This window comes from Carassius auratus, chromosome 24 (assembly GCF_003368295.1).
Source record: "Carassius auratus strain Wakin chromosome 24, ASM336829v1, whole genome shotgun sequence".
Classification (NCBI taxonomy): domain Eukaryota; kingdom Metazoa; phylum Chordata; class Actinopteri; order Cypriniformes; family Cyprinidae; genus Carassius; species Carassius auratus.
Window position 1 is genome coordinate 11803778 of NC_039266.1, and position 25754 is coordinate 11829531.

Below are 25754 nucleotides of genomic sequence, written 5' to 3' on the forward strand. Positions count from 1 at the left end.
GAAATAAGAATGAACTTACTTTTAGAGCATTTATTAATCTTGCCTAATGTTAGTGCATAATACATTTCAGGTTGTATAAATTAACATGAATAAATGTATTATGAATGAACATTAATTAATAATAAAAGATTCTACATTTTTAAGTGAACCTAGATTAATAAATTCTGTTTAATTGCTGTTTATATTAGTTTATGATACCTAATTAATCAACTAGTGTTAATGTAATGAGCCTCATTGATAAAATATTACTTTTTTTTTTCAAGGTGGTCCTATTGGGATACAAGATATCTTCTATTATAGAGTCTTGGTCAATGTTACCCAGTAAGCAAACATTTAAGTATAATTATATTATATTATAATTTAAATTATGTTACATTATGTTACATAATAAAAATGAAAAACACTCTTCAAATTCATGTTCATAATGCATAAACCAATGTTAACTACCTTCACAACCTTATTGTAAAGTTTTACCATTATCATTATACAAAGTTTACTTGGTTTCATTCAGCTTATGAGTATTTAACATGAAATTACATCTGTGCCTTTCAATACACTCATACCGAGGACTATGTAGGTCGCAACACACTGATTTACAAATTTGTCTCATCCAATGATGTTCATTGCCCGTAGAAATCTTTTTAAATGAACCCATTGTGTTTAGTGCGTGTGCACACCTATGAGAACGTTCCCCGTCGCATATGATTGTATATTTCACGGCATGCCTCTCTCCCTCATTGATCTTTAATGCACGCTCATGGCATTTTATCTTGAAAAACTGCTGTCATTTGAAAACTTTCTTTGAAATGCACAGGACTCTTGCTGCCCCCTGCTGGCAATAAAATGACACAAGATCAGTGAGTCTCTCAGTACTTTTTTTTTTTTGTCTTGTGATAGAGAGAGAAATTACAAGCATGTATAGAGACATTGGGAGATGTTATATACTACCACCATGGCATGACTTCCTCTGAACAACCAGAATCGTCTCTGATTCACCACCGAATGGTCTTCACGAGCACTGCCATTTTCACGATACGTCTCCTGCAAACCTTGTTACCTGTGGAGAAGGTGAGTGAGCATATGGCTGTGCCATTCTTAGACATTAATAAGCCGTGCCTCCATCGCTGAATGGACATATGGCTGTGTCCTTCATGGTCTTTATTAAAACAAATGAGAGTGTGAAACACACCAGAAGTCGCGGTGAAAGGGTCAATTGTTCAGTTAAGCTCCAGACCTAAGGACAGCACTGTAATTACAGACAAATTCATTAGTGTGTGCTTGTTTAGTGTACATATATGTGTTTATTACCTTATGTATGATGTCTTTTCAAACAGGCTGGAGAAAACCTTTCGGAAAGTACAGTGGCTGCCATTTTCCTTGTGTGTCTCGATTCATCTTTCAGTGTGGCGTACCCCCTCATCCATGAGTCAGCCGTGGCGTACCTAGAACAGGCTTGCTTTGAAAGATACAGCCTGTATCGTAGAGTATCCCGCGTTTCACACTGCATGGAGTCTACATGCACTTTTTTAAAGGATGCACAGGCCAAGGTAATGATTCGAAACTGTCGAGACCACTGTTGCTGAAAATTCTGTCATTAATTACTCACCCTCATGTCACCCCAAACCCGTAAGACCTTCATCCGGAGACACAAATTAAGATATTTTTGATGAAATCCAAGAGCTCTCTGAACCTCCATAAACAACAACGCAACTGAAATGTTCTCAGTTCTAGAAACGTGGCAAGGATATCGGTAAAATAGTCCATGTGACGTCAATGGTGCCACCATAATTTTACGAAGCTACGAGAATACTTTTTGTGCGCAAAGAAAATATTTTACGAACGTAAACAACTCCGATTGCGTTCTTTGCCCCATGATCCATCTAACCTGAGATCTAACATCTAACCCTGAATGCTAAACAATGTCAATAACTAATTTGGTACCGATATATCGGGCAGTTCCTTAGTTACATTTTCATCAAAAAGATAGTAATGTAACTTGAATAATGGTTTGTCTTTAGACTAATAGCTCACAAATATTATTATTTCTCCAGCCTCGTGTCATTCTAAACCTGTATGTTCTTATTTTCTGAATAACTATTACTTTAATTAAGAATTTTAAGTTAAGTTGATTTAAGTAAAATGTTTCTTCACAGGGTGATAAGAACTGGCATGAGCTTTTGGAGCTCGCTGACCAAGGAATAGATGCTTTTCCGTACCATCAGCACCTGCCGGTGGTGAAGGAATGCGTCCAGATTTGCTCCTACCTGTAAGTTGCCCACAATTATGCAAACTGTAAAACCAGCATTGACATCTGCTGTTTTGTCTGGCACTACGCAAGAGGTGTCATCGGATAAAAATCGTGTCTCTTCGTAGGTGGAAATTTGCACAAGCAAGCCCGCTCCTGCAGTCGGAGAGTCAGAAGATATTTCTGAAACTTTTGTCTCATCCTCTGTCCCCGGTGAAGGCAGAAACCTACTCCTGCACTCTGAGCATTTTGAAGGTACAAGATGTGTAGTGGAAATTGGGAGATAGAGCCTATTTTAAGCCCCTTCCAGTAGATAAGTGACAGGAAAGACATGGAAAAGTTCACCTAGTTTTGAATATTCCAACTAAAACGGCTAAATTGTCAAAGTTGGACATTAACTGATCTAATATGGTTTTAAGTGCTTGATCCAGTAGTCTAGTGATTTCTGTTCTGCAGTTCAGTGGTGAATCTCAAAGAAGAACAGCCACAATATATTACAACCAAATTACTCTGTGCTATTATATTCAACAAAATTAAGCATATTTTTGTTTATTATGATTTGTGATACAGTATTTAAGTACAGTTAAATAGTATTAGCTTATTGAAAATATTTGCTTATAATATTACATTTACACTACTAAGTAGTTTTATAGTTTGGGGCCAGTAAGGTATTTTTTAAAAGAATTTGATACTTTTATTCAGCAAGGATGCATTTAATTTAATAGAAAGAGACTGTAAATAAGTTTATAGTGTTACAAAACATACAAAGATTTCTATATTTCAAAAAAATTATGTTCTTTATATTTATGAAAGTTTCCACAACGTTTTTTTATATTTGTATTTTTTTTATATATACATTGATGATAATAAAAATGATACCTAAGTAGCAAATCTGCATTTTATAATGACTTCTGAAAGCTCAGGTGAGACTAAATGGCTGCTGAAAATACAGCTTTGCCTTCACAAGATTAAATAACATTTTAAAATCTATTAAAATAGAGAACAGTTTTTAAAGCAATATTAAATAACTGCGTTTACTGTATTTTTGATCAAATAAATGCAGCCTTGAACACCATAAGAGACGACTTTCAAAAAATTTTGCCAATAAAATTGTACCAAAAATAGTATGCATGTATTAAAATCTTCACGTTTACTATATGTTAGCTATTATCCAAAGCACCTTTTAGAGTAGTTGGCAAGCTTGACCACCTGGTGACCTGGTATTTTCAGCTAGCAGTAGACCTATAATATTTTGGTCAACAGCTCCATTTGTAGGGGGTAAAATACTGTTACTCCGGCCTTTATAATGGTTGTGTGTACTATACATTGAATTTCTATTACATTGCCTACCAATTCTATTACACTCCACATAGGGTGTTGGTGACCCCTGAACTCTGTAGACGGTAATATCTCACCCTAACTTCCTGTTCTCATCCCTACAGGAGTGTTTAGGAGTTCAGAATGTGACCAAACCTGCCTCGTCCATCTGCAGTGGAGTGCATTTCTTGCTTCATTCCCGTGTCCTGTACGAGATCAGTATGTTTGGCCTTCAAGACCAAGCAAGAGAGGTGAATTATTCATCTTCCTGTTTCCAGCGAGACACTGAAGTAATGCACAAAGAAGAAATATTTTGATATACCAATACACCGCTCGCTGATAAATAATGTATCCACGCTCCATGTTTAATGGGTTACTGAGGTCATGCTAAGCTAATGATTGACATTGGAAGTGGCCCCGTCTCACTGCTGTAGCTGGCAGTTGGTGGATTTGGATGCGGTAGCTTGTTGTAAGTGCAATATCATAGCGCCATCAACTAACTTTATGTGTGATCCAAAGGTGAGCGCTGCTGCCAAGGATATTCTACTCTATCTGCTAAAGGGACGATTGATGATGACAGCTGCAAGTTGGAGCAGATTTAATGAGGCACTTTACCCGGTCATTCCCATATTACAGGTGCAAACAATCTCTCGTCACACGGGCGCACACACACAAATGCACAGCCGCAATATAACCGTCAAACTGGGCTGAAAAAAGTCATTTTCAATGTAAAATGAACGTGTTTGCGAGACGCCCGAGGCTGAATGGTAATATCCATGTTACGCCACATTGTATTTTAAACAAGGTTATTTTGTACTTTTCAACAAGCGAAGCTGTGTTTCATTTTTCTTAAATGACTTCCACCGCGGGGTGGGGTGGGGTTGAAATTGAATATTCATAAATCTCGTCAAGGTCATCACATTTAATTCCTATTTAGCTGAAGACTCTGAGTAATTGGTTTGTGCTGTCAATAAAGCAGTGGTGAAATTGTGTGTTGTTTATTGTTTTTCCAAAATGGATTTATACCTGAGAGTCTATTTTCCTCCATGGTTGTGTTAAAACCTGGTGGGTTTTTGTATATTAGAGTTACGCAAGCACTGAGGACGCCCTAGGAAACTGTATCCTGCTGATAAGTGAAGCATCTGCTGAAAAGGGAGATGAGGTGTGCTCACTGACTGCTAGACTGCGGGCGGCCCTCCGGCTTCTGTTCACCAAGCATCATGCGTAAGTTAAACGTGCACATCGGTTTGGATATCTAATAATTTCTTTCACTTTCTTAAGGCAGTAATTACCAAAAGATGAAAATTCTGTCATCATCTACTCATCCATTTTCTTTTGTGAAGCACAACAGGAGATGGTTTGTATAATATGAACGCTGCTATTTTTTAAAGAAAATGAATGGGTCCTCAGAATAATTGGCAACATAAAAGCAGTCCTAGATAGAGATTTTCCAAATCTTCTGAAAGCATACAGTAGCTTTCCCATTTAAAAAAAGAAAAAAAGAAAAGAAAAGTGCCCTTGTATTGAATGTGCGCTTGGACACTCTGTTTTACTGTGTCCTTGTTACATGTACTTACTATTATAATAACTATTAAATATGCATAATTACATGCAAGTAAACCAAAGCCAAACCCCAATCCTAACCCTGACCATATAGTAAGTACATGTAGTTAATTAATACTTTAGGCTTAATAACTTCTTCCCAAATTCTGTAAATATTTGGGCTCTGTTTGCAACTTTCAGTGTGAGGAATACAGCAGTCCAACATCTGCTACCTTACCTGACCAGCGCTGGTGGAGCCAGACCAACCCTGGACAGCTCCACACTGTCATGTTTACCAAATCTCTATGTTCTTAACAAAAGTGTGGACATCAAGTTGAGCAATTCAGACAAGTCTTATGTGAAGGTAAATCAAAGCCCTCACTCAGCTGTTTGTTAATAATGCACTCTAGTGTTGTATTGAGTAGTTGTTGGTAAACAACCATTATTGGCATCATGTGAAATTTTTTTGCTTTATTCTTGGAATTGTTGAAACGAGCTTCGGTTACCACTGTTTTTTACCACTTTTTATTTTTTAAACAGGTGGAGTCTGTAAATAAGTTGTACAATATTCTGACATCAGAAACCGTAGATCTAGTTTTGCGGAGATCTGCAGCTGAACAGTTGACTATTGTTCTGCAAGGTGAGGAATCCATACTTTTTTTATGAAATAAAATAAAAATAAAATACGTATTGTTTTAAATTAAATAAACATTAACTGAAATTTTATCTCATCTAGTTGCCAATGCAAAATTTCTCATTTTGTTTAGTTTAAGTTTAACATACCGTATTTTTCGCACCTAAGTCGCATCAGTTCAAAAATACGTCATGATGAGGAAAAAACATATATAAGTCGCACTGGACTATAAGTCGCATTTATTTAGAACCAATAACCGAGAGAAAACATTACCGTCTACAGCCGAGAGAGGGCGCTCTATACTGCTCAGTGGTAGACTACAAAAGCACTGAGCAGCATAGAGTGCCCTCTCGCGGCTGTAGATGGTAATGTTTTCTCTTGGTTCATGTCAAATTAATTTTGATAAATAAGTCGCACCTGACTATAAGTCGCAGGACCAGCCAAACTATGAAAAAAAGTGCGACTTATAGTAGGAAAATACGGTAACTAAATAAACATGCTTAAAAATGTAACTGGAAATGATAACAGGAAATAAAGTCTAATTTAAAATATTAACAAAATCTATAATGGTTTATCATTAATGCTAAATTAACAGCGGCACATTTAACCATCCACATTAATGGACCTTTTCATTTGCGTCAAATTAAACGTGTTGTCTTTTCTGAGTGAGCTTCATTTTTCTCAAAACACCTCACAAACCAATTTTAAGTGTTTTGAAGCAAGTGTTTTATCTCTGAAACATAAATTGACAAAGCAGATAAAATAATTCAACATGTGCTCAAAACAAAGCCAGTCTTGATTTATATTTCATTATGTTGTTCTTTAGATTCATCAATGCATGCTGTGCTGAAGGCCTTGGGTTTATCAGACAAGCTCATATCTTTCATCACGGAGTGTGTCAACAACAGTGTGGCGGTAATCCTCATTCTCTTTTGTTTCGTGCGCCTTTTATCATGAATGAAATCGGGAAACTGGTGCCTGGGCATGATGCTTCAGTTAATGGTGTCAGTCAAGAGTGAGTCAGTAGTTCACATCTATTGCATGATCTGTACATCCCTAGGCTGAAAGCTGCCAGCTTTGTCAAGTATTCCGGCCAGCTAATGTGACTAATTAGTGAAAATTACACACCGAAATGTCTGGCAATTATGCCACGAGCAGAATCCAATATGTCGCCTCCATTTGCCATGCCTAGTTAGTGCTGTTTATGTCAATTGTGACTTTGCTTTGGCTGTTTGTTTTGACTGCTTGCCTTGGCTTTGAGGCTAAGTTTCTGTTGTGTGGTAGTCTTACTGTGAATGTTATGACTGGGTTCGTGATTTTGTTGACTGTGTAAACACTTCTAGACTCAATCATGATGACTTGTTATGACTTTTACCACTAGCAAGGCAGCACCAGTGGGATAACACCTTTCTAAACAACTTAGCACTTCGGTAGTTTATCTCGGATGTGGTTTTCCCTAGGTTTAACGGAGTGTGAAAGTTCTTCTTATGATTATTTAAACTTCTTTAATTATCTCACTTTATTTTATTCCGTACTTCCAAGAAGCCCAGACCTTTGCAACTCGTGTCTTGTGCCTTATCTATGGGATCTATTGACACAAGAAGGTTTTGAATTCAGGTTTTTATTCATTATGCAGAGCGTGGATTGCTTGTTGGAGCCCAGCATATGCATGCTGAGGAAGCTGCTGTTTGCAGACCCCTCCCTGCGTCACAGTGTGGCTCAGCAGACGTCTCTTCTCATCATGCTGCTCAGAGGTACGGCCCGCAAAACATCCCTCAGACCTTAATTCATTCAGTTTACCATAGATAATTAGTCCCAAGCACCAAAGTTTTGTAGGCACCTTTTATAGCTGTTATTTTTCGTTCTGTTGGAGTTTATGTCGGCCACTTTGGTACATTGATTAGGAAGGATTTCAATGTTCATAGTGCCAATTTTGGGTCATTCTCTCAGTCACTCTAGCGCCAACAACAGTTCATAATTCAGTAGTGCAGTCACTACTGTATTTCAGTCACTACTAATTTTTGACATTTGTAAGTTTAAAAAAATAAGTATTTTACGCTCACCAAGGCTGAATTTGTTTGATCAAAAATACAGTAATATTGTAATATTATTATTGTTTTTAAAATAAGTGTTTATTTTGAATATATTTTAAAATGTTATTTACTGTTTTAATGGCAAAAAAAATAATTTTCAGCATTTGATGGCATGGATAATTATAAACAGTGAGAAAATGTTTAATTAATTTTCTTATTAAACCGATATTTGGTAGATGTCATTTCCATTATGTCTTACTGGTGACAGCATCACCTGCTGATCAAAATGTCATTAAACTAGCTGATAAAAAATATTTAAAAAAATATTAATGAAGGCAAATATTAGCTTAGACCACCTGCACATCAAAATGTATAAATATGAGTAATTAGATTTTTGAATTTCATAACCATTTCAAACAAAATGTTTAAAACACAACTTAATTCCCACCATGCCCTAAGTGGTTAAGCAAAGTTTGAAGTTAGCAACACATACTGATCAATAGTTATAAGCAACAGATCTTCTAGCCAAATAAAGTGCTTTTGCTTTCGCCTAGATACACACAGCATCTCCCTGACATGGCTGCTTCAACACTAACTGTGGTTACTGAAACCACACTTTCTTTCTTTGTGTGAACATTTGGGCGGCATTACGCAAATATATCCACATAGTGATGTAGATATGTGTGGGCGTGTTTGAAAAAGCCATTTTAGGGGGGCGTGGCAGAGTCTTAACTTTGATAAACTTTGGATTTGAGACTTTAGTCTTTGCAACTTTACAGATCTTATTAATGCACCAAGAGCTTGTAACACTCCAAAGAGTAAGGTCAATTTGATTTAAAGGGATATTTCACTCAAAAATGAAAATTTCCCCATGATTTGCTCACCCTAAAGCCATCCTAGATGTATGACGTTATTCTTTCATATATAAATACAATCAGAGTTATATTAAGAATTGTCCCCAGATTCGTGTTTAGTCATTTTTATGATGGATGTTAAAAAGAATTTTGGCTTCAAAATCTCAAACACTATTTACTGCCATTATAAAGCTTGGAAGAGCCAGGAAATGTTTAATATAACATAATATAATAATTGTATTCATCTGAAAGACGAAAGTAATATACACCTGGGATGGTTTGAGGGTGAGAAAATCATGGGGTAATTTCATTTTTGGGTGAACCATCCCTGTAATTGCCGCACGTAATTGCACACTTTGTTTATTTTTATATTTACTGCTGAAAATGCAGAGCTGTTGACACTCTTCTTCCAGTTCTCTAGTCTAGAACACTGCACAAATGGCAAATGCAGTTTATATGCATGCTCCACGTTCTGACATTTACAAGCATTTCCTAGTGAAGAGCTCACCAGTTTGCTATTGCTGAATGTTTGTGATCGCCTAAAGTATGGTGATGTAAAATTAGTTTTTCTGGCCCTTTTGGTTTTGTTTAGCTTTAACATATATAATTGATGAGTTGTTGCTTTCCCTGTCATAGTTTTGTTTTCATGTTTTATTTTACCTTGCTCTCAGGATGTAGCCGTTCAAGCTACCATGCCACAAATAACCATTTTTAATGTGTGTATATATGCGTGTGTGTGTACGATTCCTGCTTTGACATCTTTGTGCATTTAAATGATTGCTCTCCTTGTAATTTGACTTCTTTTGTTTCGTCGTCTTAAGCTTCTCTGTTGATAAAGGAGAAGCAGGGTGATGTGAGCGAGGCTGCCGCATTGATGTGCATTCTGCTGTTTGATGAAATAGCAAGAATGGATGTTTGGTATGTTTTCTTTGTTTGACTTTCTGTGTGTCTATATGTAAAATATCTGCAGCCAGTTGCATTTCAACCCTGTCAGTAAACAAAACCTTAACTGATGACCTTCTCATAATTATGAAGCAGTGATTTCTTTAACTTTAAATTAGCTGAAAATGTACTCAACCGTAGGCCATTATCGGACCAGATTTGGAGAGATTTATCATAGCATCACTTGCACACCAGTGGATCCTCTGGAGTGAATGGGTGCCGTCAGAAATGAGTTCAAACAGCTGATTAAAGCATTGCAATAATTCACAAGTAACACACTGTGGCGAGTGGGGCGGGGCCGAGAGGCGTGGGAACGAGGAGTGAGGCCAGGTGTAGTGATTGGAGATGAGCTACAACTGCGCCCCACCGCCAGTATCGAGTCCCACGTAGGAGATGGAAGGATATAAAACTGGAGTGACGACCGTGAAGGACGAGAGAGGACCAGGCCTGGGATATTATTTTATGTGTTTGCTTTTTATTTGTGCGCGTCAGTCGCTGTGAGGGGCTGACGCGCTGTTTTGTGTTTATTTTTGGCATTAAAGTCTTCATTTGATTGTGCGCCGGTTCCCACCTCCTTCTTCTCGATGAGTATGGAGTTTTGTATTGTTACAGTGGTGCCGAAACCCGGGAGAAGGAGGGACGCGCTGCTGAAGATCCCTCGCCGCTGTGGTGAATCCGCGGTGCCCTCGAGCAGGCGAGGTATGTGCCGCCATGGACGCTCGAGGCGGTGGGCTGGAGCGAGTTGCCGGGGACGGGCGAGCTCGCTGCCGACCGCCCACGATATGGAGGGGCGGCTGCCGTCCGTGAGGGAGCGGAGGAGTCGGCGCCGTTCGCCAGGGGGCCGGAGCCTGCCGCCTCCGTGACGGAATCCGGAGGGGCAGGGAACGGGGGACTCCTGCCGCTGCCCAAAATCGGAGGAGCCGTCGCCGTCCACCGGGCGGCGGAGGAGTGTCGTGCCGTCCGCCGAGGGCCGTCCAGTGCCACCGCCGGGCACCGTGGAGGAGATCACCCAGCCGGTGGAGGGCCGAGCAGCAGTGCGTCTGGGAACCGGATTTTTTTTTTTCTTTTTTTTCCCTCTCTCCCCTCTCTCGTCCTTGTCGCTCCTCCTTCCATCTCCTTTTCTCTCGCCTTGTCTGTCCTACCCCCAGGTTCCTGCAGGTCCCCGTGAGCGGTCTCCCCGGAGGGAAGGGGGGGGGGGGGGGGAGTAGAGCGCAGTCTCGAGGGTACCCCCCGGCCTGCGAGGGGCGATGGGGGTATGTGGCGAGTGGGGCGGGGCCGAGAGGCGTGGGAACGAGGAGTGAGGCCAGGTGTAGTGATTGGAGATGAGCTTCACCTGCGCCCCACCGCCAGTATCGAGTCCCACGTAGGAGATGGAAGGATATAAAACTGGAGTGACGACCGTGAAGGACGAGAGAGGACCAGGCCTGGGATATTATTTTATGTGTTTGCTTTTTATTTGTGCGCGTCAGTCGCTGTGAGGGGCTGTCGCGCTGTTTTGTGTTTATTTTTGGCATTAAAGTCTTCATTTGATTGTGCGCCGGTTCCCGCCTCCTTCTTCCCGATGAGTATGGAGTTTTGTATTGTTACACACACGTCTCCAGACCATCAATTACTATATAACATATGTTTGCAAGAAGCAAATTCATTATTAAGGTCTTTTAACGGTAAACTGTTGCTTCTTTCATCCGTAATCCAAATCTGACGTATTTGTTTTGTACTGTTTTAGACTATTTTCACCTGTAAATGGTGCTTGATCTGTGCATATTTCTCTCCTGGATTAGCAATGGTTTGAAGTTTAAAATGTCTTCATGATTGTTGTTTGTTTCTTACAAGCATGCGGCTTTTCACTTCACAAGATCTTGTGATTGCAATGTTTTTATCAGCTGTTTGAACTCTCATTCTGATGGCACCCATCCACTGCAGAGGATCCATTGGTTAGCAAGTGATGTAATGCACATTTTTTCCAAATTTGTTCTGATGATGAAGCAATCTCATCTACATATTTGTTGGTCTGGATGAGAGTGAGTAAATGAAAGGAAATGTACTTATACTTCACCCAAAAAATTTAATTAAGTGGGGTGCATTGTTGTTTTGGACTTTAATGACTTTCATTATATAGACAGAAACGCATAAAAATCTGAATGCTTTGGCTCACGTTCCATTTCAACATCTTTGTTTCCTGATCAGGACTGATAAAGCTGGCCCAGACACAGGCCTGTCTTCCTTCTCACTGCCTGCTGTCATTATACGAAGGTAAATCGCATCCATTACGACATTCCTGCTGTGCATTAAAAAAAAAATGGCTGTTAAATTTCACCATAACCTTACTTTCAGAGTTGTCATGGGTAAATTAAATGGTGAGTTAACTATTATTTGACAGATCGTGTATAAAATGGATTATCTCATGATTTCTCACAGGTATAATCTGCCGTTTCAAGCTCCTTCACACCATTCAGTGAGTCCCTACTGTTCAGTTCTTCCTCCACACTCAGACCTGCTGAGTCTGAAGCCTGCCTGGGAAACACTGCAGATCACCTGGAACACAGCATGGCATTCTGGGATTGATGGACTGCTAGAGCATCTGAGGGGTTTTAGGAGTGATGTACCCGAGTAAGTTGGATTTGGGTTTTCAGAGATTTTGAAAATCTAATTTAATTTGTAACACTGTACAATAAGTTCCATTTGTAAACATTAGTTAATATTACAGCATATGTTAATATGTCGACATAACAAATTCAACATTTCTGAATACATTTTAAAATCAAAAGTTGCATTTGCTTAATTAATGCAGTGTAAACTAATTTGAACAAACAGTGAACAATTATATTTTACTGACTAACATTAACATTGATTAATAAATGCTTTAAAAACATATTGCTCATTGTAAGTTAATGTTAGCTAATCCGTTTTAAAAAGTGACCGTTTAAAAATGTTTTATTTGTTTTTAAGCACTAAAATTGTTTTGAGCATTAGAAGTTTTGTGTAGTAAATCTGGATTATCTTTAGAGTGGAGATAGATCGCTTTCTTTGTTGAACAGTTCAGAAACTTTAGCAGTGTACAATTTATGTTTAAGGATAAACGTCATTTTAATATGCAGCAGCTGTTGTTTTGTTACCAAGATTAAAATGATTACAGATCTGCTGGCAGTTAACTTGTCTGACCTCCTTAAAGAAATATACTGTCATTTATAAACTGTCATCCCAAACCTGTATGATGTTATTTATCTGTGGAAGGAAACTTGTATTTATTTATTTTGAAGAATCTTTATGTAACACTTTGTAATACATCAACAGTTCATGGTGACCATCTGTGTAAAACTGCAAAAAGGAATCAGACAAATTCATTCTGAATGGCTTAATGTTTTCTGGCTTTAACCCTCATTTTTTACTTCTAAGGTTTCATGGTGAACTAGTGCTGTCCGAATCTCAGGCGGTGGTCTTAAGAATAAGCAACTTAAAGTCCGGGTTACATGACTGTGTTCACAAGGTACAGGACGCGAGCTCCCACAGCACCGTGACCTTTGCCATGACCAGAATGCACCTGTACCTCCTCACAGACCGCCTTGCACTCAAATCCACCGCCCAGAGCAACAAGACCATCCTGCAAACCCTGAGCTGGCACAACGCTGTAGAGAGGTAAGCTCTCTGTGTGGTGCTCTATTGATTTGTTTTCCTGCACCTCTAGATTGGTGATTTGTGATCACCAGGCTTGACTTTGCATGAGCCTGATGGAGTGCACCAGCATATAACAGCGGTAAACAATGAATGAGCGGACACAATCAGACACAAAACGGAACCATGTTTTGTCTTTGGCAAAATAAAGCTTGTGCTACAACTTTATATAGTAATGTTCAAATGTTAAGTTCAGATTTTTTTTTTTTTTTAAGAAATTCATTCTTTTGTTCAGCAAAGATACATTACATTGATCAAAAGTGAGAGTAAAGACATTTATAATGTGACAAAAGACTTGTCTATCAAATAAATGCTGTTCTTTTGAACTTTCTATATATCAAAGAATCCTGTAAAAAAAGTATCATGGTTTCTGCACAACTGATAATGTTTCATGTTTCTTGAGCACCGAAACAGCATATTTGAATGATTTCTGAAAGATCCTCTTTTAAACTGTGATGATTTTATCAAATGCATGCAACCTGGCGAGCATATGAAATTTAATATAAAAAAAAATCTTAGTAGCATAAATGTAGTATAAAACAATGGAGTGCAATAAATTGTGCATGTATTTAACCATAGAATGCACTCAGTCTAAAGTGAAATTTTAAATATTTTGCAATAACCATTTAAAAAAATATTATACACATGTAAGACATATTTTTACCCTTTGAACATTGAGAAATATATAGAATATGATGCATATTGTAACAATACTTCTCAGTATAGCGGTTTTAATGTATTTTTAATCAAATAAATGCAGCCTTGGTAAGAGAATTCTCTCAAAAACATTGAACATCTTACCAACCCCAAACATTTGAGTGTTAAGGTAAACCGTTTTTATTAACCTGACAGATTTCTGATGGTTCGTCCAGCTTGCTGTCAAGATGAGAGGCTCTTGGTGGACATTGTGTCATTCCTCAACACCTTCTTCAAGCAGAACCAGTCTGAACTGGACCACCAGGACTTAAAGTGGCTCTTAGAATTACTCCTAAACCAGGTATTCCTGAATAAACCACAGCTGTCTTGAATCTGTTATAAATGAGTGCCTGCATTTCTCCGAGATTACTTTGGAGACCTCGTAAAACAATAAAGAGACTTATTGTACCTTGGTAATTAAATTAGTTTGCCCTCCTGCCTCAGATTCATAGTGTGCTGAATTTATTAAGAAAAGCTGAAATAAATCACACTGCGGAGCAATACAAATACATTAATATCGTATTAACTCTTGTAACGGAGAGACATTCATCAGCAGTCATTGTTTTTGTTTCTCACACTGGGGATGAGTGGCTATATTTCTTAAGTCTCTTCCTGTCTTACCTTGCATTAATGTGTATGCATGCAAACAAACCTGCCTTGATGCCTGACAGAACGCTGGGTTTGATGAAAAGCCTGGTGGGGGAGGTGGAGAAATGCAGAGAGCATCCACAGTCGCTGGAGTATTTCTCCAACATCTGTGCTGTCTAAATGAAACACAGGCACTACAGTGCTTTTTTTATAGTGCCTGTTAAAGCAAGCACATGCTTATTAATATTCTTTTGCACCAAATTTTAAAATGTAACCCATCCTGCATCATTAGAGCTTCGGACACGAATGATTGGTCAAATCGTGCAGCTTAATGAGGAGGAGCATGCTGTTACTTTTGAATGTTCTAGCAACCACCTGCAAGTGCAGATATTCATAACTAAATCTATTAAAATAATTTTTGTTGATTGTAAATATAATAAAGCTGAGAAAAATGTTTGATTACCGTAACTAATAGTACAGAAACTGAAATGAAAATAAATTAAAGCTCAATAGAAATATTAAACAACAAACTGACAAAAAGTGAAAAAATGGCCATCACATAAAATTAAAATAAACACTGTAAAAGTAATAAAAGCCAATTCAAAATATTAATAAAGACAATAGTTTATAAATAATACTAGAAAAACACTGAACTGAGAAACCACATGCCATGTCAAACACCCACAACATCATTGCTATGCCATATCAGCCATTTAAAGCATTATAGAAATCACTAGAACATCCTAGCAATTGACTAGAGAACCCCATGTAGGCCCCTATGATTTCCGAGTACAGAAAATGTGGCTGGAATTTACAAATGAAATTTATTGTGTATCGCAAAAGGTCATAGAATTTGTCAAATTTTGAAAGAATAAAGCAAAAGTAGGTAAGTACATTAAATCAAAATGTGATATGGACTGTGTCTGTGACTATTAAGACACAAAATACTTGTGCTGTGAATCTTTGGGAAGGCAGCGATTTTGATTCACGATTCATAGGTGTTGATCCAAAATTAATCTTGTCCCCTTACAATTTAATCACAGGGCCGAATACCAGTTGCCTTGTCAAAATCTTTATTGACATATGTATCAGGCATAGGAGAGAAACTTGTTGTCTTTGCCAGCTGTATGTTCTTTCTCCGTTTCTCCGTTTCTCAGTTTCTCTAAAGCTTTAACAGTGACCATAGCTTATATACCACTGACCAAGTTCCTTACAAGGTACAGAAACATGTTGGTTTGTTTAAAATAGAATGTATACTTCATGCTTACATCAGTTGGTATATTTGTACATATATAATTTTTATTTATTTTTTTACAAGAATTTCTCTTCTTTTATAATTATTTTTAATATGCTGTAAGAAATCAAATACACTGCTAAAGCAATAAATGCTACTTTCATGAATCTGATTATCAGGTAAACCTTGCGCTCTTATTTCAAGGTTGTTAACGCTTTGTTATTTTAACAGTTTCCTTCATACATTAGCTTCATCAGCATTGTTACAACACATTTATCATTCAATTGAACTTTCCATATGATTTACACACTTACAATTCTGCTCCGTCCATGCAGTAAATACGCAGCTTTCGACTGCTCAGGTAACGCCGTCGGTAAGAAGGAGAGAGCCATTGACAAACTACAGAAAAGAAAAGCTACGTCACTTTAGTATTACTGGCCACAAGTCCTGAGGAGAGATCACACATCAGCTGCATCAGAGAAGAATGGAGCGCGAGCGCAATCCTGACAGTCTCGGGCAGTAATAGTGGCGCGCGTGAAGGACAAATAAGAGACACGGTTCACGAACACCCTTCAAGGTCTCCATTAATTCGCGCTTGTAGTAATTTAATGTGTATATATTTTTTAAAAGCATTGCATCGCTATAGAAACCGCAATTCATTACTGTTCGATTACTGTTCGAGATCGGTGATTCACGATTCAAAAATAATGTTTCAAGATCAATGCATATGAATCCTCAGGGTTTGTAATCGATGCATCGAGAAAACGTGTGAATCATTACACCCCTACAAAATACCATTTAAATATAATCCATGTTCTGTGTCCCTGTGTGAATGATTGATGCAGACATGTGGTTTCTTTTACGACACACATACTGAAACGCTAAAGATACTCGCTGCGTTTTCAGGATTTGCCATCTTAAATATATGAGTACAGGAACACATAATCTCTAGAACTGCTTTGAGTGTCACTTCATGAGCATTTTACCATTTCTTTTGAGAAGAAAAAAATATTAATATCATATAAACAAATAAACTTAAAGGTCTTCACAGCATACCATCAAAATAAAAGTTGGGTTTAACTTAAAGAAACTGTGAGAAAATATATTAATGTGATGATATTACTACTACTACTACTACTACTACTAAAAGATTATTAAAACATAATTTTTAATGAAAATCTACTATATATATATATATATATATATATATATATATATATATATATACAGTCTTGTTCAAAATAATAGCAGTACAATGTGACTAACCAGAATAATCAAGGTTTTTAGTATATTTTTTATTGCTACGTGGCAAACAAGTTACCAGTAGGTTCAGTAGATTGTCAGAAAACAAACAAGACCCAGCATTCATGATATGCACGCTCTTAAGGCTGTGCAATTGGGCAATTAGTTGAAAGGGGTGTGTTCAAAAAAATAGCAGTGTCTACCTTTGACTGTACAAACTCAAAACTATTTTGTACAAACATTTTTTTTTTCTGGGATTTAGCAATCCTGTGAATCACTAAACTAATATTTAGTTGTATGACCACAGTTTTTTAAAACTGCTTGACATCTGTGTGGCATGGAGTCAACCAACTTGTGGCACCTCTCAGCTGTTATTCCACTCCATGATTCTTTAACAACATTCCACAATTCATTCCCATTTCTTGGTTTTGCTTCAGAAACAGCATTTTTGATATCACCCCACAAGTTCTCAATTGGATTAAGGTCTGGAGATTGGGCTGGCCACTCCATAACATTAATTTTGTTGGTTTGGAACCAAGACTTTGCCCGTTTACTAGTGTGTTTTGGGTCATTGTCTTGTTGAAACAACCATTTCAAGGGCATGTCCTCTTCAGCATAGGGCAGCATGACCTCTTCAAGTATTTTAACATATGCAAACTGATCCATGATCCCTGGTATGCGATAAATAGGCCCAACACCAGAGTAGGAGAAGCATGCCCATATCATGATGCTTGCACCTCCATGCTTCACTGTCTTCACTGTGTACTGTGGCTTGAATTCAGAGTTTGGGGGTCCTCTCACAAACTGCCTGTGGCCCTTGGACCCAAAAAGAACAATTTTACTCTCATCAGTCCACAAAATGTTCCTCCATTTCTCTTTAGGCCAGTTGATGTGTTCTTTGGCAAATTGTAACCTCTTCTGCACATGACTTTTTTTTAACAGAGGGACTTTGCGGGGGATTCTTGAAAATAGATTAGCTTCACACAGACGTCTTCTAACTGTCACAGTACTTACAGGTAACTCCAGACTGTCTTTGATCATCCTGGAGGTGATCATTGGCTGAGCCTTTGCCATTCTGGTTATTCTTCTATCCATTTTGATGGTTGTCTTCCGTTTTCTTCCACGTCTCTCTGGTTTTGCTCTCCATTTTAAGGCATTGGAGATCATTTTAGCTGAACAGCCTATCATTTTTTGCACCTCTTTATAGGTTTTCCCCTCTCTAATCAACTTTTTAATCAAAGTACGCTGTTCTTCTGAACAATGTCTTGAAGACCCATTTTCCTCAGCTTTCAAATGCATGTTCAACAAGTGTTGGCTTCATCCTTAAATAGGGGCCACCTGATTCACTCCTGTTTCTTCACAAAATTGATGACCTCAGTGATTGAATGCCACACTGCTATTTTTTTGAACACACCCCTTTCAACTAATTCAACTAATTGCCCAATTGCACAGCCTTAAGAGCCTAAATGCTGGGTCTCATTTGTTTTCTGAGAATCTACTGAACCTACTGGTAACTTGTTTGCCACATAGCAATAAAAAATATACTAAAAACCTTGATTATTCTGGTTAGTCACATTGTACTGCTATTATTTTGAACAAGACTGTATATATGTAGATGGGTCCTTGAAAATGTAATTCTTGTCAGACTTTTAACAAATTGTTAAATTGTGTAAGTTTCATGATTTCTTCAGAAAGTGTAAAAATCTACTTAGTCCATGTTGTGTAAATTTGTTTCAAAATAAATATGAAGGAATTTGATTTCTAGTGATGCCGACTAAGGATTTTGTAATAAAGCTGCTGTTTTTTAGTGCCATTCCTATGGCAGATGAGGATGAGGTTGGTTTCATCAAATTGTGTTCAGCTGAATCTGGAGGTAGCCGAGGGCCATAATTGGCAGATCTCATTGTTAAGTACCTGTGTGTTCGTGTGTGTAGGAGTCGCACACCCTGATGAACTTGTTGCTGAGTGGTGAAGCGCAGACCCACACACGGTTCCAATCACAGGGGGAAGAGGACAAGCTCCAGGCCCACCTCAGTCACCGGCTACAAAGAGAACTGACAGGCCTCTTCAACACCCTGCTGCTTCGAATGACACACACTTCTGACAGGTAGCACACACACACACAGTGGTGGGTGACACAAACTCAGGATAACGACTCACAAACTGAATGAGTCACTCTCACACACACACAAGATGACTCATTTGACTCATTTAGCGACAGACTCGCACTAACTGACTCACTCATATTCTTTAACACATTCATTGAACCATCGGACTGCTCTATCTATAGAACAAACCCACACACACTGTGGCACCTCAGTCCTGATCAAGAACTATAAAAAAATGATTTCTCACCATTTCTTACCGACTGTTTGGCTATAATGTACTTCAATTTCAAAGTTTGAGGTTGGTAAGATATCTTTTAATGTTTTTGAAAGAAAATATTTTTCAAGTTTCTTACTGCTTTGTTGCTTAAAAATATTATTCTTATTATTATCAGGGTTGACAGCAGCTGGTTAATATTTTTGTGGAACCTTTTTTTAGGATTCTTAAATAAAGTTCTTTTAAGATTTCAAATCATTATTTTTAAATCTTTTGTAACATTATGAATGTATTTATTGTCAGTTTTGAGCGGTTTAATACATACTTGATGAACAAAAATCCTGCTGACACCAAACGTCAATGGTAGGCCTATTTACCAGGGTATTCCATTTATAGTAGATAAATCATGGCTTGAAATTAACTGTTTTTTTTGTTTTTGTTTTTACACTTGGTAGCACTGGTGCTCCCAACTAAAGACCTGTGATGGACTGATTTTTCAGTTATATTAGTTGTTCTTGTTGTTTTTGTGCAATAACAGTTTATGTTTTTTATATATTTTATCTTTAGATATTTCTATCTTATGGGAGTCCCGCAAATCATTTTATTCATCCAGCACACACGTCTTTACTCACCCGCACCTGCACTCGCACATCAAGAGTTGTCCCGTGCCGCATCCTGTTGGTATGGGTCCCATGGTACTCCCGCGGGAGTGCAGGTCACTACTTTTCTAAAAATGTAGAGATACTAAAATGCTAAAACCACAACCACAATTAATATATCTAGGAACTGCTTATCCCTTTTTGCTGTGAGACGGGGCATTTTTTTTTTTTTTGCATTTACTCTGCTATGTAAATGTAGCTGTATAAGAGGCCCAACTCCTGCTGCACAAAACATCCCCCAAATCATGACACTTTCTCCTCCATCTTTCACTAACATCTTTACACATTTTGGGTTCAATCTTTCCTTATTTTGACGTGGAACATAATGTTTCCCATCAGACTCAATTAAATTAAACTTGTTTTCATCACTAAATTGAACTTTGGACCAGTTCTCTCTCCACACAACATGCTCCTCAGCAAAGGTGAGCTTAGCCTTTTGATTCTTTCTGCTGATGAGAGGCTTCGTCATTGCAGAGTGCACTTTCAGTCTGACTTCTCTTAAACATACCAAGACAGACCCTTACCCTGTTCAGCACTGAACTGGCAAGCAATTCCAGCTGCAGTGTTGAACCGATTCCCCAGTGAGAGTCTCTGTATTATCATGTCCTCTCGTGCATTTGTCTTTTGTGGACGACCAGCCTTTTTGGGGACTTGAAAGAGTTCCATATAATACAATAACTTTTCAGTTTCAACAATAACTGTCCTTTTTCAAAATTCTCATTGAAATCTCATTAATTTTTTTTATACTGTGCCTCAGAATACAATTAATTTATCAAATATCCTTTCAAAAAGGCCCTTTCTACCCCTGTTAGTTTAAGTTCAGATGGGACTAAGCAGTGACCTTGAAATTTAGAAATTATAAGTAATTCTCTAATATTGATCTCCACTGTGTATATATAATTAAAATGAAAGATTAAAAGCTTCACCAGTCGAACCTGATGGTGAATACATTGCCACACACTGCATTTCTTGTGCTTGACACTCTACTGTGTTTAATCAACCTTGCACTTTAAATGTGTGGATTCAGTAATGAATGCAATGTTACCTGCAACCTCTGTCCCAAAGGCTTCCCAGTGAACACAGTGCATTGAGCTTTTCTTATAGCATGCATATACTGTGCAGTAATTAGTGAATGTTTTGTACAGAAACGATTCGGGTTGCACCACAACAATTATTTGCATTTGCACAAATGCTCCCAAATATATTTTATCACACCAATTAAATTTTGGGAGCATATGCGACCGAAATGGTCATAATTCCAAACCTTTTAAATATCTTTGATTGAAAAGTTCTGTAGTGCCTATCAGCAAAAGATTTTGTATTAAGAAATTGTGTCGTGCTCAAACCTGTGCATATGCACACCACAGTTCAATATGACTGAAACATGTATGCTAACCCCTACTTCATGACCCAAGAATATTCTAAGATTTTTTATTGAGTAAAAGAATTATATCATTCTTTGACCTGAGTATTTTTTCTAACAGAATGATTGGTTTGAAGACCGCTGTGCATTTTAATTAAAGCTTCAAGTGTATTCCAGAGCCCTAGCTGCTATTGAGTTTAGCGTGCACCTGTGGTTAGCTAGGGTGCGAAAACACTCGGTCACATCTGTTTGCTCCCCAAAACACACTCATTGAAACCATTTAGTCCAACAAGGCAGATTTGTTATTCCAGAAACACTCTTCCTTTTCTCTTTGCCGTACATGCATAAAATGTTTTACTATCCTCATTAGGAGTCTTCTCCTTCTACATACCATCTGGGGGGAAATACAAATCTAATGACACTTTTGATTTAATTTTGTTATTTATGGAATAACTCTTCAGAAGACTCCTTGAGGATCCTTAAATTGGAAACTCCCACTGTTAGTTGTTGCTGTATCAAGGCCTTGTAATGCAAATCTGATTTACTAAGACATTTCCCTGCATACATTTTCAGTTTATGAGCAGCAGTATAACAGGTATCATTAGTTTGGGGTGCTCGTTATTGCGCTTCTATATTATAATTGTTTGTAATCCATAATAGAAGGAAAAGTACTTTGGAAAAACAGCATGAATGTGTTCCTTAGCAAAAAACACATGGATGGAGTGGTTTGATGCTGCAAGAAGAATAGAAAACGTAAATAATTTGAATAAATTAAAATTTACAATACAATCAGGGCATCTTATTTATTTATTTTTATTTTTTACCTTCAGATCTGAAACGTTTTGGTTACCAGCTCTTGTCTTGAAGTACTTGCACAAAACAAGAAACAAAACAGTTAACACTGAAATAAAATAAACAAACTAATCATTACGATAAAATAAACAAAAAAATCACTACAATAATATTAACAAAATAATCACTACAATAAAATAAACAATTATCATTACAATAAAATGAACAAAATGATCAATACAATAAAATAAAAAAATTAATCGCTACAATAATATTAACAAAATAATCGCTACAATAATATTAACAAAAATATCAGTACAATAAAATAATCACTACAATAAAATAAATGATCCTTGATCATGATCCCACATGATCCTTCAGAAACCATTTTACTATCATATATGATCATTTTAAATAGTCCTTGCTAAGTTTAAGTATTACTGTATCTTATTTACCCCATACATTTGAGAAATAAAGTATATAGTGGTTCATCGTAAGGCAAAGATCCCTATAATGATGACTCTGTTCCTCACTCGTTTGCATTTGTCATCTTTTTTTAAAGGATTTGTGAGGTTCTGTCTGGACCGTTTGCCTCTGAACTGTCTCTGCGCCTGCTACAGTGCCTCCGCTTGTCCGATGCTCCATGTTTCTACGGCCTGCCATCTCTAGAGCGCACTCTCAGGACCATGGCCCATGTGACTGCCCTGCCTGGCTGGAGCACACACACACCCAACATGGAGCCAAACACACTCTGCCTCAAGTACCTCAGTGGCCTCTTGGAAGTATGCATACAAACTTGTGCTCAAGTGTCTCAGTTAAACACTAGAATATATTTTTCACAGATTATATACACTTATCCAGACAGAACACATTAAACGCACACCCTCACTCAGGGTCCAAGATGTTCCCAAACACTTAAGCATGAACCACTTCATACCGACCAACCTGTGTCTCAGCTGCATCTTGCTACGCATTATGAAATTTGTCTTTCTCCAGACTGCTAATTATGATTGTGTTCCTGTTTGACTGCTCTTCTCAGGTCATCTCTTCATTCTACGTAGATTTGGGAGGAAACTCGATGTCCTTCATGGGCAAAGGAGTGACAAAAAATGCAGTTATCTGCCTGCTTCATCTGTCACACGAGATGATGAAGGAAAGTAAAAATGAGGTCAGAAACGCCATTGCAATTGACACTGATATCACAAGGCTTTAAATCTGACACTAGGGGGTGCTAAGACTTATTTTAATCAATTTAGTAGACATGATGTTGGCCGATTATATCGGTTCGTCACTAGATATTCTGTATAGTATTAAGTGGAATGGTTATCAGTACAACAGAATTCCATGATTAGGGTTTTTGTGTGTTGTTTAAGGACTGGATATCCCTGTGGTCTCTGGGCCGTGAGCAAAGTTCTGATGGGCAGAGTGCCGCCCAGCTTGGCTTGGCCTGGCTAATTCCCCTGTGGGTGGACCGAGACCCTGAGGTGAGACCTTCATACAATGCACATTATGGCTATACAGTAGGTAATTAACATAAAGTGCTATTTCGGATACCTTTTGGAAGTTTGCATGTGTGACATCCTAAAGTTAATCTAGAACTGTTTTAAATTGCATGTTCTTATTATTTTGTAATTATTATGAATGCAGTTTGCTGTATAAATGACAATTGGAGTTGTTGTTGTTGATTTTTTTTTACCAATTTAAATAAAATTAACAATACAATTGAGAAAAACAAACTAATGGTTCTTAGTTGACAGTGTTTTGGTATGATAAATAGTTTGATATAATTTTTATATAAATATTTTTAATTAGCCTTTAGTTGACATTTTAGTTTAGGCTTCAGTAATTTATAATAAAGTTTTTGTAATTTGAATTGTTTTTTTTTTTTTTTTCAATATTATAATATTAATGCAATTTTAAGTATTTAAATTAATATTAATGTTATTTAATTTCTCTTTAAGTTTAAATAATTTAGTACTTAAATTTTTTTTCAGTTAGTTAACATGGCAAAATGTTGTTATTTGTCAAAGTTTCATCTAATATTTATGTAATTTTAAACTTAATTTCAATTATTTTAGATTCAGTTAACAACACTGTCAGTTAAAGAACTTGACATATTTTCTAATACATTTATATACATTTTAACCTGTGTTGATTTGGACAAATGTCCATGGACATCTTATGTGCTGCGTTGATTAATTTACTATACTATACTATACTATACTATACTATACTATACTATACTATAATATAATATATATTTAATATCATCCCGCTGTGGTCTTAAATGGGTCAAAAGTACAAGATCTGAAATACTGAAATTGTTTTAGATTTTCAAAGCTTCACCAAATACAGATTCACCATATTTTAAATTAATATTCTCTATATATTTGCACTGAATGCAATCATAGACAATGTCAATGTATTAAATGTACCTGTCCATAATTTTGATGAAAACATTATTTAGCAATTTGTGTGCCTTGGCCTTCTGTTTTGGATAGTTTTCCCAAGTACTCGTGCATGTCCAGGCCTCCCTCAGCTCAGCAGATGCTGAGGACTGAAAATAATGGGCATGACAAACACAACTTGTGCCAGTGCTACACGCCAAAGAGCTCATGGCAGTTAGCACTGCCAAGCACATGTGCTGGGTCTGAACACAAGTGTGTGTGTGTGTGTGTATGTCTGGCTCTAGGTCCGCTGTGCCAGCCTGGCTGTGGGTGCGGCTCTGAGTTCGCTGGAGCGAGGGTGTGTGGCGTTGTCAGAAAGTTGCCAGAATATTTCAGGAGGTCTGTGGGCCACAGTACTCAACATCCTGCTGGAAAGACAGGAGTGCAGTATGGTGCGCCGAGAGGTGAGTCCATCCAGCTTCAACTTGAAAACAACACAAAAAAACTCCCAGACTGCTTCATACTGAGAGTCTATGAACTGCCCTCGGTCCGTTCATGGACCATCTGATGCATGTTGGACTCAAAAAATGGAAAGTCATAATCACGATTATTTTGGTCAATATGGTAATCATGATTATTTAACATGATTAGGAGGGGGCGATATGACCAAAACTCCATGAGTGATATATTCAAATAGAAATATTATTTTAAATTGTAATACAATGTTTCACAATATTAAAGATCTACTGCATTTTTAATCTAACAAATGTATCAACTTGACAAATACCTCTACAGTGAACTGATGCCTCATTCTATTTATGACATACTCACACTAAGTACAAATGATTTAGTATAGACAGCCTTTAGCTTCTGCATCTGGTGTAGTCACTTCTTTCAAAAAAATAAAATAAAATAAAAAATAAAAAACTAAACCATTCATATGAATCTTTATTATCCAAACTTTTTACTGATAGGGTACAAAGAAATAAAAAGTCCTTAGTAGCTTCACAAAGCAGTCAGTCCGCCACTTCCTGTCTAAGTGGGCGTTCTAGGTTAAAATAAGCTGCAATTATGATTAGATTTTAATGTCGCAAGTCAGAAGGGCTCTGCAAGTCATGTTCGTTCAGATCTGTGATCTATTTCGGAATGTTTCATTATTAGTATAGGTTTAGTACAAAGACATATTCAGAAACAGGAAGTGATAAAGAGGTTAAACGAGCATAGAAAGTCAC

General features: G+C 37.4%; 1 protein-coding gene across 2 annotated transcripts in view; it reads left to right on the top strand.

The window, feature by feature from the left end:
• rttn (rotatin) overlaps positions 1-25754 on the top strand; it is a 54466-nt gene that overhangs the window by 7102 nt on the left and 21610 nt on the right. For both annotated transcript variants that reach the window (XM_026201027.1, XM_026201026.1), the window contains exons 11-31: positions 898-1068; positions 1335-1547; positions 2154-2266; positions 2374-2500; positions 3688-3813; positions 4082-4198; positions 4647-4786; positions 5306-5468; positions 5645-5744; positions 6565-6653; positions 7375-7492; positions 9447-9543; positions 11755-11820; positions 11986-12177; positions 12964-13203; positions 14092-14236; positions 18934-19106; positions 22698-22917; positions 23175-23303; positions 23509-23619; positions 24828-24986. In XM_026201027.1, the coding sequence (XP_026056812.1) occupies positions 898-1068; positions 1335-1547; positions 2154-2266; positions 2374-2500; positions 3688-3813; positions 4082-4198; positions 4647-4786; positions 5306-5468; positions 5645-5744; positions 6565-6653; positions 7375-7492; positions 9447-9543; positions 11755-11820; positions 11986-12177; positions 12964-13203; positions 14092-14236; positions 18934-19106; positions 22698-22917; positions 23175-23303; positions 23509-23619; positions 24828-24986 (3009 nt within the window). The remainder of the gene's footprint in view (positions 1-897; positions 1069-1334; positions 1548-2153; positions 2267-2373; positions 2501-3687; positions 3814-4081; positions 4199-4646; positions 4787-5305; positions 5469-5644; positions 5745-6564; positions 6654-7374; positions 7493-9446; positions 9544-11754; positions 11821-11985; positions 12178-12963; positions 13204-14091; positions 14237-18933; positions 19107-22697; positions 22918-23174; positions 23304-23508; positions 23620-24827; positions 24987-25754) is intronic.